Source organism: Notamacropus eugenii, chromosome 1 (assembly GCF_028372415.1).
Source record: "Notamacropus eugenii isolate mMacEug1 chromosome 1, mMacEug1.pri_v2, whole genome shotgun sequence".
In the NCBI taxonomy this organism is placed as follows: domain Eukaryota; kingdom Metazoa; phylum Chordata; class Mammalia; order Diprotodontia; family Macropodidae; genus Notamacropus; species Notamacropus eugenii.
In genome coordinates, this window is record NC_092872.1 from 588,032,631 (window position 1) to 588,049,052 (window position 16,422).

Below are 16,422 nucleotides of genomic sequence, written 5' to 3' on the forward strand. Positions count from 1 at the left end.
CAGAAAAAAGCTATAAATATTTTTGTACATGTAGATTTTTTCCTTTTTATTTGATCTCTTTGGCATATAAATCTAGCAGTGGTATTGCTGAATCAAAGGGTATGCACAATTTTGGAGCCCTTTGGGCATATTTCTAGATTGTTCTCCAAAACAAGTGGATCAGTTCACCATTCCACCAACAGTTCATTAGTGTACCTATTTGCCCTCATCCCCTCCAGCATTTATAATTTCTGATAGGTGTGAAATGGTACCTCAGAGTTGTTTTAATTTACCTTTCTCTAACTAATACTGATTTAGAACTTTTTTCATATGACTATAGATAGCTTTGATTTCTTCTTCTGAAAACTGCCTGTTCATATTCTTTGACCATTTATCATCTGGGGAGTAGCTTTTATTATTATAAATTTGACTCAGTTCCTGTATATTTGAAAAATGAGTCCTTTATCAGAGAAACTTGTTATACAATTTTTTGATAGTACTTTATTGTCTAAGGTACCTTTTAGTAAAATGTAGTTTCCCTGGTTGTCTCTTTCAGTGAGTTCTATTTTTGCTTTTGCTTTGGCTGAGATCATAATAGATTCTGCTCTAGCCCTTCATTTCAATTCTGGGTATGTCTTTCTGTCCCAAGTTTGTCCCTTGTACACATTGTTGGATTCTGCTAATTCATTCTGTTGTTCACTTCCATTCTATATATGAGTGAGCTCATGGCATTCACATTCAGAGTTTTGGTCGCTAACTGCATTTCTCTTGCTTCTGACCACTGCCTCCCCCAATCTGCCTCCCCCCTTCCTTATCTCCCTGATATTCCTTATCCCCTCCCCTTATCTTCCTATCTAGTAAGATAGATTTATATGTGTGTGTGTGTGTGCATGTGTGTATGTATAAACATATGTATATACATATATAAATATTCCCTTTTTGAACCAATTCTGATGAGGGTTAGGTGCTACCATCCTCATTTTCCTTTTGACTATAAAAGCTCTTCTTTGCACAACTTGTTTATGTGAGAAAATTCTCCCTCTTCTACCTCTCCCTTCTCTCAGTGTATCCTTCCTTCTCACCCCTACATTTGTTATTATATATTGTTCCAACATAATTGACTCACATCCTTACCCTTTGTCTATGCAGACTTCTAACTGCCCTAATAATGATAAAATTTTTGAGTTATGTGTATCATTTTCCCATCAAGTTTCTTATGATTATTCTTTACCTTTTTATGCTTCTACTGAGTCTTCTGGTTGATGTTAACTTTTCTATTCAGCTCTGGCTGAATTCATCAGGAATACTTGGAAGTCCTATTCCATTTAATATCCACCTGAAATGTTATACTCAGTTTTGCTGGGCAGTAATTCTTAGTTGTAATCTTAGCTCCAAACACTCTGGAATATCATATTCTAAGTCCTTTAATACTTCATTGTGGAAGTTGCTAAATCTTGTGAAATTCTGGCTGTGGCTCTACAATATTTGTATTATTTCTTTCTGGCTGCTTGCAATATTTCCTCCTTGACCTGGGAGTTCTAGAATTTGTCTATAATATTCCTGGTAGTTTTCATTTTGGGATCTCTTTTAGGAGCTGATTGGTGGATTCTTTTAGTTTGCATTTTACCCCCTGGATCTAAGATATGAGGGCAATTTTCCTTGATAATCTCTTGTAATGTGGTATCAAGGCTCTTTTTTTTTAAATCATGGCTTTTAGGTAATCTAATAACTTTAAAATTCTCTCTCTTCAATCTATTTTCCAGGTCAATGACTTTTCCAATGAGATAATTCATATTTTCTTCTATCTTTTTATTCTTTGGACTTTATTATTTCTTGAAGTCTCATGGAGTCATTAGCTTCCACTTGTCCAATTTTAATTTTTAAGAAATTATTTTCTTCATTGTGATTTTGTACCTCCTCCACTACCACCCTCCAAACTTGGCCAATTCTGATTTTAAAGGAGTTCTTTTCTTCAGTGAATTTTTATGGCTCTTTTACCATTAGACCTATTCTGTTTTTTAAGATGTTATTTTCTTCAGTAATTTTTTGTGCCTCTTTTACAGAGCTGTTAATTCTGTTTTCATAATTTTCTTGCATAAGACTTATGTATTTCCCCAATTTTTCCTTCATACTCTTATCTCTTCCAGAAATTCTTGCTGGTTTTGGGTGCAATTAGCATTTTCCTTTGAGTTTTTGGTTGTGACTATTTTTATACTGTTGTCTTCTTCTTCCTTGCCATTAGAGAGAGGAGAAAGAGAGGGGGGAGGGATTGGGAGCTGGAGCCTTGGAGTTAGACAGAAAAGATGTTGACACAAATATTTATAGCTTCCCCAGAGCAGAAAACAAATGAATCCAGATCAGCCTATATATAAACCCAGCAGATTGGTAGATGCTGGATTGGTATTTGAAGTGGTACCTTGGGCAATTATCCATCCCTCAAGGTAGGTTTAACAGAAAACCTATCACTCTGGGGGTGGGGTAAGGCATTGTCTAAAGAGAAAATCCTAGTCCTAAGGGAGGATCTAGAAACAAAAGATGCTACCAAGGATGGGGGGGAGGGCAAGGGGAGTAACTAGTTCTTCCTTTCAACCAAAAACTTTCAATTTCACGCACTACCAGAAGTATATCACTGCTGATTGATAGAATGAATAGGACATGCCAAACCTTCCCAGATGTTTTCCCCTTTAGTGTCTTTCCAGATTATTTAGGTATATGAATATTGACCACAATAATTCATAAATTGAAAATGGTCTCTCACAATCTTTCCCAACCTAACATGACACCAAAACAATCACTCATGTATAAATTAAAATACATTTGTTGGTAAAATTGAATTGCAGGGTTAGAATTCCAGATTAGTGGAATTTTTCCTGGGAAGGGTCTGAAATATCAACTTCTCCCATCCAGTCTGCTATGCCTGTTTTTCCACAGTCATTCCCAATGACCGTATTACTACAGGATCAGCCTCCAAACATTTTGTTCTCAAAGATAAAAGTTTTAGGGAAGACTTCCTTCAGCTTACTGCATTTCCCTCCCACCAACTGACTACACCCGTAGTGACTGTCTTTATTACATTCATCTGCTCTTCTGTCTCTCTTTCTGTTGTCTTCTCGTTGGGGAAGGAAGGAAGGAAGGAAGGAAGGAAGGAAGGAAGGAAGGAAGGAAGGAAGGAAGGAAGGAAGGAAGGAAGGAACAATTAAACTAGAAGGATGAGCTCCCACTGAGCAAATGCTCCTGTTGCAAACTTGAACTCTCCCAGAACCCAAAAGAGCACAAATTCCCTCACTGAGAGACCATTACAGATAGTGTTAAGTACAAGGTAGTAATGTGAACTTTCTTGTTCCTACATGTCCATCACACTATAAAATCAGTTAGAAGCACCCCCATTTGACTCTCCATGGTGTCTAAAGGGAAAAAAAAGCAATGGCTATTTGTGGTTCAGGAGGTTCTACAGAGCTGGATTAATAATAATGATGATAATAAAGCTTATATTTATATTGTACTAAGTTTAAAAAGCATATTCAGTCATTTTCTCACTTTATCTTCATAATAACTTTGCGAAGTAGGCTGGGTGGCTATCCTGATTTTACAGATAAGAGACCTGAGGATCACAGAATGGCAGAAACTGGAACTGAACTCGGCTGTTCTGAATCTTGGTCCCAAAGCACCTTCCACTGCTCTAGGTGTTTCCTTCTAGAATGGTTACCAGGTTTTGTCAATTTTCTTTTATAATGAGGCTGAATTTGTTGTTTGGGCATGCCTGCACTGAATTTATATAACAAAGACACGTTTAATTGGGGGATTCTTTTTTATTGGGAGAAGATTCCCAGGAATGAATGGAATCCATTAGCAGGCTCTTACATGATTGGTGTTTTTCACTGGTTGACTTCTAAGCAATTAAGTTCAGCAATGAATAGACACTGCTAGCAGGATGTCATTTGATTGCTACCTTAGTCTCCCCGATGTCCAAGCAATAGCATCAGCAAAACAACAATGGCACCAATAATGAATAAATCCCAGTAGGGTCCGAGGTGAACGTCCAATTTTACCTGTTTCCATTTCACATCAAACTGTTGAGGGAAAAAAAAGTAGCTTACAATGTAGATGTTGATATTTTGAATTATTCATCATATCATTGCCCTCCCTCTTTTTAGTCTTGTCTCATAATACTTTCCCACCATACATTCTGTGCTATTCTCCAATCCAATTGGATTGTTCTGTCTCCTGAGCATATTCTGTGCTTCCCTGACTCTGTACCTTTCTCAATGCTTTTTCCTGTGCCTAGAATATTTTTCTTCCCAATCTTCAGCTATTGAATTCTTTGTTGTTGTTCAGTTGGTTTCAGCCATGTTTGACTCTTTGGTACCCCAACTGGGGTTTTCTTGGCAGAGATACTGGAGTGGTTTGCCATTTCCTTCTCTAGCTTATTTTTCAGATAAGAAAACTGAGGCTAACAGTTGTTAAATGTGTGTGTTGGTATATATGTGTATATGTGTGCATTTGTGTTATAAAATTATTTTTAACAAGATTTTGCAGGGGAAGAGAGACTATATAAAAATAAAACATCAATAATTTAAAAAACATATAAACTTCTTGAGTAACAGGAGTGTTTATTCTGTCTTCGTATCCTCAGTGCCTAAAAGTATCATAAATGTAACAGGCATTTAATAAATGGTTATTGAATTGAATTCCTAGACTGTAAGTTCCACAAGGGCAGTAATTGTTTCTTATATACCTCCAAATATACGTTAAGAGAGAAATTTTAACCCTTTCTTCCAATGCTTAGTATAATGCTTTGTATACAGTATTGATCAATAAATTTAGGGGAACTGAAATGAATTCTGTCTCATAACATGATAGGCACACAATCTGTCACCAAATCCATACTATAGGCACTAAGAAAAACCCTTGTGCTTCCCTGGGATGGCCTTTCAAGCTTTATTGTGACCACCACTCCACAAGGAAGCATTGGAATGGAACAATGAGTGGAGTTTAGGAATAAGGTTTCCTCCTCATTCTGAGTCTACACAATCTGGAGCAAAGATACCCCTCCATCACTAAAGATTTCAATCTTTTCTCCATAGATAGCACTGGGAGGCCCCAGGACTGGGGACATCCTCGGGCCTGATTATATCACACTTTGATACCCTGAACCTTTCTTGAATGACTCTATGATGTCAGAGATGCGGGTCTTCTCACCCGTGCTGCAGATTACAAACTTGTTTCATGCACACTTATCCTATGCAACTTAGATTTCTGCCAGTGATCCACCCAAAGTGCTGGTGACCATCCTTTAGCTCTCTTGACATTGCCTGGATACCAATGTAGTATATAGGCTTTATATTGATGATCTCTCTTACTATATAAGCAGGTCATCTTTTTTTTTCCTTCTGATCATATACTCTCTCCTACATATTTCTTCGTTTTGTAGCGTGAAAGTATTTTATCAATTACCTTCATTGCTGATTTCTACTTTTATATCATTTGGTTTGTATTATTTATAAAACATTTATTGCACTTTGCCTTATATTACCATAGATACATGTATATCACACCTTTTTGGACTACATGTAAGCTTCTTGCTTGCAGGGATTTTATGTTCTATGGCTTTATCTTCTTCAGAGACATAACTGGGAATCTCAATATCAGGGCAAATTCAGTTTGCAGTGGGAAGAAGGTATGGGAAGAGAGGGAAGGAAATGTCTTGGTGGCCCTGTAACAAACAGTCTCATCACAAGTGTAATCCTGTTGGGATCTAAGGCATGGCTCATCCTCTTTCCCCAACTTCTACTAACCTAGGCCCCTACATTTTCACTTTCTCCTGGAGCAGGTGAATACTTATGGATTTGTTCCATAAAATTTGAACTCAGTCAAAAGGCCGTACTTAAGGATCTAGAAGGCCACATTTGGCTTCAAGGCTATAGGTTCCCCATCCATGTCCTACAGTCTTCCTTCTCATTGAAACCCTACAGGGATGCAGTCTGGTAGAAGATTAGACATGTCTAACAGTAATCTCTAGACTGCTGTGAGGAGTAAGTGTGTCCCCCTCCCCTTCCTAAGGTGTTGACATGTAGACAGTTGCTTTGCCCTACTTAGGGCCCAATCTCCCCCTTAGCATCTAGAATGGTTCCTTTGACAGGAGGTAATTAGTAATTATTGGTGAAATATATGAATCAATTCCTATTTGAAATTTCAAAATATGAGTTAAAACAGAATTTTTTTTCTTGTGAGATGTATAGGTGTGCCTATATATATACATACACACATTTATACATATATATATGCATATAAGCATGGATGTGTTGTCCTTTATTTTCGAAGAGGACCAAAATGACATCAAGGTATATAATATGTCTGACTATGGCTGATCAGACCAATATTAGTTTGGAATGTTCTACCACAGGTCAAGCACAAATATACATACATATACACATATACAACACAATATGTACACAAGTACACATATACACATCAATATCTATAAATATATATTTAAAATTTATGCCTATAAAATGAATTGAGCAGTTCACTAAAAAGTGAACAAATTGAGTTGCCCTGTCCTATCTTAAAAAGTATGTGAGAATAGTTCAAACCAGACTTACATTATGAAACACAACATCTTTGATCAAGTGCTTCACTTCTAGTTTCAAGAGTGCCAAGAACACTGGTATGTGGGCATCTGGATTTGTTTCAGCAGCCAAATCGTATAACCTTCTGGCCAAATGAATATCCTGGGAACACAAAAGCAATAGATGCTTTGTTAAGAGTCAGTGAGGCAAAGAAGTCATCATCTCAGATAGAGAGAGAAGCTAGGAGCTACAAACTAAATTTTGGTTCACTCTCTAGCCTTGTGATTTTTTATTTTTTTAATTTTAGGTTCAAACACAAATACAGAGCAGAGAAAAGAAAAAAAAACCCATAAACTTAAATATTTATACTAAAATACAAAGGAAAGAAAAAGAAGCATATCATGTACACAGCAAAATATAAGAGGATTCAAAATATATGGCTAAATTTCCATTTTAAGAAAGCCTGTATGATAAATATTACACATTGTATTGAGAGCAGTCTATCTTTTGTTTGCTTCCTTATAAGTGTTCTTTTATTCTCCACTGTGCATTTTTTTTTTGTTTTTTTTCTCCCTCTCCCAGGCTACAATTAAGTGTGGATGTATTTATATACAGATACATACATACGTATAGATAGACAGACGTATACTTTCCCTTACAAATTCTATCCTGTTCTTTGTTTTTACATTTGTGCATAACTCGTTTCCTATCCCTCCTGACTACTCTACTTCTATGTACAGCTTGCCCTTCTATTACTTAGCCTAGCCCGCCACTCCAAGGACCCCTCCCATATCTTCCCATTCTCATCAATCTAAATACCCTTCTATACCTCCTTTAACTTACTGCCTCACTTTCCCCTCTAGAGATCCCTCCTTTTTTCCCCCAAGGATCTCTTCCTTATCCTCCCATTCCCATGGACCCTTCTATACCTCCTTTAACCTATTCCCTCCTCCTCCCCTCTCTAGAATCCCTCCCTTGTCCTCTCTTCTTTCCCTGTCCCCTTACTGGTTTATTTCTTCTGAATTTAGAAGACACACACACATGCAATACATATATGCATACACGTAATGTATACATACATAGTACACATATGTATATATGCACACATGCATATATACATAATGTATACATATATACACATACATATATGAATATACACATATATACATATATGTGTGTGTATGTATGTGTGTGTGTGTATTGTTCCTTCTTTTGCCCATTCCCGATGAAAGTAGGTTACCAGAACTACCAGCTTTCCTCCTCCATCTAATTCCTTTGTGTGGATTCTTTCTCTTGCACCTCATTTGTATAAAGGAATTACTCTTTTTAGCTGCTCCTAAATGGTTTTACTTTTTAAAGTCATGTCATAGCCAGGTCTGTAATGGGATGAGTTAGAGCCGACCCCTGTCCATCGTAGGACACCACACTGAGAGCCTGCCTAGGTAACCTGGGGGCTTGTCAGTAGCGGTGGAACTAGATGAATTTCAGGAGGAAAGGTCTCGTCTTTGTTTGCAACATGGCACTTCTTTGTCCAGCTTCGGATGTCCAGTGGAGAAGACACCCATATAAGGAAAAGTGTTAGGTGAAAGGTTCACTGTATAGGCTTAGGAATGTTCACGTAATTAAGACTATATATGCATGTGAGCTAGCTGGAATAAACGGAGCTCTCACCACCTTGTCTCCCGCCTCATTTCATTACTCACTAGATCAAGGGCTCTTGCTGGACAAGAGCCTTAGGTCGGGTTTAGGGATCCCCATAATGGTCTAGGGGAGCCCAACACAGGTCTACCCCAATCTTTCCTACAAACTACCCAATTACTAAAGACAATCTTAGACATACTTTTTACATTTTATGTATATAGAAGATAAATGGTCTGTCCTTACTGAATCCCTTGTAAGCAGTCTTTGGTATGTACCTTATGTTTCTCTTGGCTCTTGTTTATATCAAATCTTCTATTAAGTTTAGGTGTTTTTTTAAAAGAAATTCCTGAAAGTCTGACAGTGGATCAAATGTCCATTTTATTTTTCATTCAGTACTATGTTTAACTTTGCTGGGTATATTTTTGGTTGGAACTTCAGTTCTGTTGCTCTTTGATATATATGTACTTGACCCGTAGTCCTTTAGTATCTCTGCATCTAGGTCTTGGCTTATTCTAATTGTGGTACCATCATATTTAATTTTTTTCTTGTTGTTCTTAATATTTTATCCTTGAGGTGGGGGTTTCAAAATTTGACTATAATATTCCTATGAATTTTTCTCATTGGATCTCTCCCAACTGGTGACCAATGGATTTTTTTTCTCTTTCTACTTTCCCCCTTGTTTTAATGCTTCAGGACAATTTTCTTTAATTATTTCTTGTATTATTGTTTCAAGACTCCTTTTTTTTGATCATAGTTTTCAAATAGTCTGATTATTCTTATATTTTCTCTTCTTGATCTGTTCTCCAGATCAATTGTTTTTCTTATAAAATGTTTCATTTTCTCTTCTATTTTTGCATTTTTATATTTTGTTTTATTATTTCTTGATCTCTTGTAACTTCACTTGCTTAAGTGTTATTTTCTTAAGACTCTGGATTTCCTTTTCTAATTGACTTTCTTTTCATAATCTTGTTTTTCTTGGATTATCCTTTTTTTTTTTTTTTAATTTTTCCTCAATCTCTCTCACTTGATTTTTAAAGTCTTTTTGAAGTTCTATAAATTCTTTTAGGGCAGGTGATTACCAGACATCTTTCACATTCCTAGAGAGCCATTCACTTAGATCAGCTTGTCATTTATCCACAACCCCTCTCTTTCTACTTCTTGTTCTGGACACCGCAACCTGATTAATACTATTATTGATTTTTAAACAGGGATACTAATAGACTGATCCATGGATCAATTCACTATTCCTTTGATTCTCCAGAGGAAAATTTACTTCCCTGGCCACTACTCTTCTATTGCTTTGGTCTTAAGCTCTCCCAGAATGTATATTATCTCACAGGCACTTAGGACTGTACTAGAACACACAGAGTAAGTACTTAAATGAATTTTTTTAATCTATTCATTTATGGATGGAGCCAAATAATAAATGAATGAAGGAAAAGGAAAAAAAAAATACAAAGTATATACCATGTGCCAAGATTGTTAAGAGTTTCTGGTAAAGACTAAATCAATTTTTCTATTCTCTGTGCAAGGGTTGGAAGGAGGGTTTAGGCTGGGGGAATGTTGATTATTTCAGGAGCAAAGACTACTTCAGGGAAGAAATGTCAGAAGGGATTTTTCTGGTTATCCATATGGCTATCTCTTTATTCTCCCTATTCTACTAGCCTGGTTTCAAAAAGGAATAAATCCTTAAGACTAGCATACTAAATATAGTTATTAAGTGGTTTTTCATTTCTTAGATCAGTGAATTGCTGACTCATTTTTTTGTAATTTTTCAAATTCTGGATGACCTTATAAATTAGTTAATTTATTTGAGAAGAGGAATTTGCCTGCCTTAAAATGCTTAAAATCTGATAGAGAACTGTAACCAGATCTTCCTGGCAAAAGACTAAATGGATTTTGTAAATGTACTAATTTGTACATCTAATTCCTTCAAATTCATTTGTCATCCATTTTAATTCTGTTGATCATAATGGCTCTATCCTTTACCTATATAAATGGCATATTTAATTCAAAAGAGAGTTCACCAGAAATCAGTGTTTGTTGTAGACAGATGAAAGACAGACATTTAATTAGACAATAATTCTTAATTTATTCCTCAAGATAAATGGCTCAGTTATTGAGTTGTTAATGCAAAAGAGTAAACTTATTTGGGAAGGTACCTCACAAGTTCATTACAGTTATCTCCTGGCCTCTAGGCATCACTGTGAGCAAACTATCTGGGAAAGGGAACTATCTCTTTAATATTCAAAGAAAAAAAAATTCAGACCTCCCTTGAAAATGAATGGGAATTATGTAGGAGATTTGTATCATTTGAAGTCCAGAAACAAAATAGCATTTGGACCAGAGATGTAGACGTGGAAGTGTCCTTAGAAGTCACCTCATCTAACTTGCTCATTTTACAGGTGAGGAGGCTTAGACCAAGAAAGGTTAAGGGACTTGTCCATGGTCACACAGATAGTAAATGGCAGAGATGGAATTCAAACCCAAGTCCTTAGACTAAACTCAGGGCCTTTTCCACTGCAGCAGGGTTTCCTAACTGTTTTTGTGTCAATCTTGACATCAGATTGTTTGGTGGTCTGCTGAAGGCAATGAACTCTTCCTTAGAATATTTTTTTAAAATCATAAGTGAAGGAAATGCTAAATTTTAGTTACAGGTCAGTAAAAAAGATTATTTTTTTTCTATCTGACTTCATGGACCCCCTGAAATCTGTCCAGGGACCCCAGGTATAGCATATTGTCAGATCTCTATTTTGTTAAATGCACAAAACAGTGCCCGTGTTTGTATTCTCACTGAAAGTTCTGTAATTATTTAGGTCAATATAGGCTCATGAATACCTACAGTGTCTTGTTTCCTGTTTAGATTAGGATCTTAATTAATTTTGATTTAAATAAAATGACCCAGCCTCTTAGTTACTGGCTCTATTTCCTCCCTCTGTTCTTAGAGAATATTCCCTTTGGGAAACCATGGGTGCTGCAGTGAAAGCCTCATTAAGCTGGTCACTACTCTTCCAAAGTCAACCCAGTCAGTGGTCACTTTGTGACCGTGGCTCTACTCTTTTTGGAGTTTCCATATCACAAACTTTGGCCATCTCTAAGACATGTCTATATTAAGCTCTGGCTCCTAAGCGGTGGGAGGGATATTTTTTAATATACCTATACTGGCTTTTTCCTTTCCTTCCTAGTACTTTCTATTCCCATGACAAATGTTTCAACAATAAACACTGTTCAGGTGGCCAGGCAAAGCAAATAAGAAGTGTAATATTGTGTTGTCAGAAGTTTTTTCTGTTTGGGGCATTTCCTTTTATCATTTCTTGTAAGAGAATGAGTTTTTTCTTCTAGGGCCTTAAGGTCTAAGTCATGCCTGCACAACATACAACCTGCCAAAGGATTTCAGGCAGCCCACAAAAAATCAAGACGATCTAAATGGGAGAAATAAGAAGACTGGGACCCCTCCCTCATCCAACTGCAGTTGCTTTCCCCTCTTCCATCTACTAGGGGCCTGTTTATATACCCACTGTTTTCCCTGTTAGAATATAAGCATGTCCTGCCTCTGTGTCTGTGACCATGACTGGCCTCTGTCTAGTCTTAAGCGTGTAGCCCTTCCCCTTCCTAACTCCTCTACTTGAACCTCTTTTCTTCTGTCTCCTCCAAGGATTTGCCCCAGATGATTCTTTTTCTCTAGTTCTCATCTTTAACTACTCCTCCTCTTCTTCCTTCCATGCTATTTTTGCCAAGTGTCCAAAATTGAACTCTCACTCATTTATTCAATAAACACCTGATATGTGCCAGGTATCATGAAAGGTGCTAAGGATACAAAGATAAAAAAAAAAATGACCTTTTTCCTTAAGGAACTTAGTGTTCTCCTGTATAAATATAATTTCTGTACATAATACCAGGCATGGGAAAGATCCAGATAAAGTGTTATAGAAGTATTTGAGGAGAAAAGCATACTGTAGAAGGCCTTAAAAGATAGATGGAGGAATTTATATTTTATCCTGGAAACAATAGGGAAGCACTGATAGTTTCTGAGCAGAGGACTGACATTGTCAAGGAAGAGATTAAAGAGACAAAGATGACCTAAAGGTTTCAAGTCTTACTGGGTGCCTTGTCAGACAGTGGTGCCATAAGCAGAAATAGAGATGTTAACTAGAGATTCAGCCTCTAATCACATCTCTCCTGGTAATTGCCTCTTAATATGGGTGTGAGTGAGTATGTGTGTGTGAATGTGTACATGTGTGGATTAGTATAGTAATTGCCTGTTAATTTGTCTGCTGCCTTCTAATCTCATTGTTCTAATTCATCCTTCATGCAGCTACTAAAATGATCGTCCTTTAGAAATGTGGTGTAAAAAGAAAAGGTATCACTAAAAAAAAATCATCTTTCCCAAGGTATGAGCAAAAACTCTTACACAACAACCTTTAGTAGCTTCCTGTTATCACTGGGGGAAAAATACAAATTCCTCCACCTTTAAGGACTTCCAGAGTCTGACTTCATCCTACCTTTGCAGTATGACTTTGCATTCTTCCCTTTCATAGAGATATTTTAATCAAATTAGACTACAATGGATTGGACTCAGTATGCCATCTCCTACCTCCAAGTATGTGAATGGGTAGTTCTCCATGTGTGGAATTCACTTCTTTCACTTCCACTTAATCTCTTAGAAGTCTCTTCCTTCCAAGGTGCCAAGGTGCTCAGCTGCCACCTACTCTTGTAAAACTTTCCCTATTCCTTCTTCCTCTCTACCTCCCCCACAGCTTGAAAGTGTTTTTTTTCCTCTTAAAATTTTGTAGTCATTAGCATCAGAATTTCAAGACCCTTCAAGGCCTCCTATTCAGTTGATTTAACTACAGGATTTATTGAATGATAACCAAACCACATGGGTATATTCTCATACAAGAAGCATACAAAGAGGGGCGGAGCCAAGATGGCAGAGTAGAAACACACAAATACGCTAGCTCCGAACCCACAGCCCATGAAATATCTGTAGTAAAGAGCTGCCAATAAATTCGGGAGCAGGAGAAGCCACATAACAGTGGAGCGGATAAGATTTCTGTTCCAGAGGGACCTGCAAACCTCTCACAAAAGGTCCGTCGAGCTGTGGACGCGGAGCCCAGCCCAGCCCTGCCGCGGCTGTGGCACAGAGAGGAGCAGATCTGAGCGGGCTTCAGGGATGGGATCTCCAGTGGCCATGCGGGTCCCTCCACCCACAGGTGACGGGGGTCGGTGAGAAGGTCTCTTTGCTGGGTCGAGAGGGGAGTGGGGTACCCCCATACTCAGGCCCCCTCAGGAGGCAACAGTGGAGGCGGGAGCAGACCAAGGCTGCCCAAGCAGGCAGGAGCCTGGATCTATTGTTGAAGGTCTCTGCATAAACCCCCTGAGGGAACTGAGCCAGAGAGGCGGCCCTGCCCCCACCTGAGCACCTGAACTTAATCTCACACTGAATAGCAGCCCTGCCCCCGCCAAAAGCCCTGAGGCTGGGAAGCAGCATTTGAGTCTCAGACCCCAAGCGCTGGCTGGGAGGATCTGGAGGCGAGGTGGGTGTGAGGAGAATATTCAGAGGTCAAGTCACTGGCTGGGAAAATGCCCAGAAAAGGGAAAAAAACCAAGACTATAGAGGGTTACTTTCTTGGTGAGCAGGTTTCTCCTCCCCTCCTTTCTGATGAGGAAGAGCGGTGCTCACCATCAGGGCAAGACACGGAAGTCAGTGCTTCTACATCCCAGCCCACTCAATGGGATCAGTTCTGGGAAAAGGTCATAAAGAGCTCAAAAAATTTTCAAAATCATGATAGAGAGGTGGAGGAAAAACTGGGAAGAGCAATAAAAGACTTGCAAGCAAAGTATGAACAACAGATCAGCACCCTGCTAAAGGAGACCCAAAAAAATGCTGAAGAAAATAACACCCTGAAAAATAGGCTAACTCAATTGGCAAAGGAGGTTCAAGAAGCCAATGAGGAGAACAATGCTTTCAAAAGCAGAATTAGCCAAATGGAAAAGGAGATTCAAAAGCTCACTGAAGAAAATAGTTCTTTCAAAATTAGAATGGAACATATGGAGGCTAATGACTTTATGAGAAACCAAGAAATCACAAAGCAAAACCGAAAGAATGAAAAAATGGAAGATAATGTGAAATATCTCATTGGAAAAACAACTGACCTGGAAAATAGATCCAGGAGAGACAATTTAAAAATTATGGGCCTACCTGAAAGCCAGGATCAAAAAAAGAGCCTAGACATCATCTTTCATGAAATTATCAAGGAAAACTGCCCTGATATTCTAGAACCAGAGGGCAAAATAAATATTGAAAGAATCCACTGATCACCACCTGAAAAAGATCCAAAAAGAGAAACTCCTAGGAATATTGTGGCCAAATTCCAGAACTCCCAGGTCAAGGAGAAAATATTGCAAGCAGCTAGAAAGAAACAATTCAAGTACTGTGGAAATACAATCAGGATAACACAAGATCTAGCAGCTTCTACATTAAGGGATTGAAGGGCATGGAATAGGATATTCCAGAAGTCAAAGGAACTAGGAGTAAAACCAAGAATCACCTACCCAGCAAAACTGAGTATAATACTTCAGGGGAAAAATTGGTCTTTCAATGAAGTACAGGACTTTCAAGCATTCTTGATGAAAAGACCAGAGCTAAAAAGAAAATTTGACTTTCAAACACAAGAATGAAGAGAAGCATGAAAAGGTAAACAGCAAAGAGAAGTCATAAGGGACTTACTAAAGTTGAACTGTTTACATTCCTACATGGAAAGACAATATTTGTAACTCTTGAAACTATTCAGTATCTGGGTACTGGGTGGGAGTACACACACACACACATGCACACACGCACACATACATAGAGACAGAGTGCACAGAGTGAATTGAATAGGATGGGATCATATCTTAAAAAAAAATGAAATCAAGCAGTGAGAGAGAAATATTAGGAGGAGAAAGGAAGAAGTTATATGGGGCAAATTATCTCTCATAAAAGAGGCAAGCAAAAGACTTATTAGTGGTGGGATAAAGAGGGGAGGCAAGAGAAAAACATGAGGTCTAATCTCATCACATTCCACTAAAGGAAAGAATATAATGCACACTCATTTTGATAGGAAAACCTATCTCATAATACAGGAGAGTGGGGGACAGGGGCACAAGCAGAGTGGGGGGGAGGATGGAAGGGAGGGCATGGGGAGGAGAATGCAATACGAGGTCGACACTCATGGGGAGGGAAAGGACCATAAGAAAATAGAAGTAATGGGGGACAGGATAGGATGGAGGGAAATATAGTTAGTCCTATACAACACAACTAGTATGGAAATCATTTGCAAAACTAAACAGATATGGCCTATATTGAAATGCCTGTCTTCCAAGGGGAAGGGGTGGAGAGGGAGGGAGCTAAAGAAGTTGGAAGTCAAAGTGTTAGGACCAAATGTAATGTTCTTACCACTGGGTAACAAGAAATACAGGTTAAGGGGTCAAGAAAGCTATCTGGCCCTACAGGACAAAAGAGAAGATGGAGACAAGGGCAGGGAGGGAGGATAGAGGAGAGAGCAGATAGGTCACAGGGGCAATTAGAAAGCTTGGGTTTGGGGGGGGAGGGGATAAAAGGGGAGAAAATTTGTAACCCAAAATTGTGTGAAAATAAATGTTAAAAGTTAAATAAAAAAAAAAAAGAAAAGAAAAGAAAAAAAAAAGAATCCACCGATCACCACCTGAGAAAGATCCAAAAAGAGAAACTCCTAGGAATATTGTGGCCAAATTCCAGAACTCCCAGGTCAAGGAGAAAATATTACAAGCAGATAGAAGGAAACAATTGAAGTACTGTGGAAATACAATCAGGATAACACAAGATCTAGCAGCTTCTACATTAAGGGATTGAAGGGCATGGAATAGGATATTCCAGAAGTCAAAGGAACTAGGAGTAAAACCAAGAATCACCTACCCAGCAAAACTGAGTATAATACTTCAGGGGAAAAATTGGTCTTTCAATGAAATCGAGGACTTTCAAGCATTCTTGATGAAAAGACCAGAGCTAAAAAGAAAATTTGACTTTCAAACACAAGAATGAAGAGAAGCATGAAAAGGTAAACAGCAAAGAGAAGTCATAAGGGACTTACTAAAGTTGAACTGTTTACATCCCTACATGGAAAGACAATATTAGTAACTCTTGAAACTATTCAGTATCTGGGTACTTGGTGGGATTACACACACACACATGCACATGCACACACTCATAGAG

The 16,422-nt window shown here is 38.1% G+C and overlaps 1 protein-coding gene across 5 annotated transcripts in view; it reads right to left on the reverse strand.

The window, feature by feature from the left end:
* Positions 1-3,740: 3,740 nt before the first annotated feature.
* SEL1L2 (SEL1L2 adaptor subunit of SYVN1 ubiquitin ligase) overlaps positions 3,741-16,422 on the reverse strand; it is a 172,514-nt gene continuing 159,832 nt past the window's right edge. For all 5 annotated transcript variants that reach the window (XM_072634487.1, XM_072634483.1, XM_072634482.1 and 2 more), the window contains 2 exons: positions 6,582-6,710; positions 3,741-4,049 (listed from right to left, as the gene is read on the reverse strand). In XM_072634487.1, the coding sequence (XP_072490588.1) occupies positions 3,930-4,049; positions 6,582-6,710 (249 nt within the window). In that variant the 3' untranslated portion in view covers positions 3,741-3,929. The remainder of the gene's footprint in view (positions 4,050-6,581; positions 6,711-16,422) is intronic.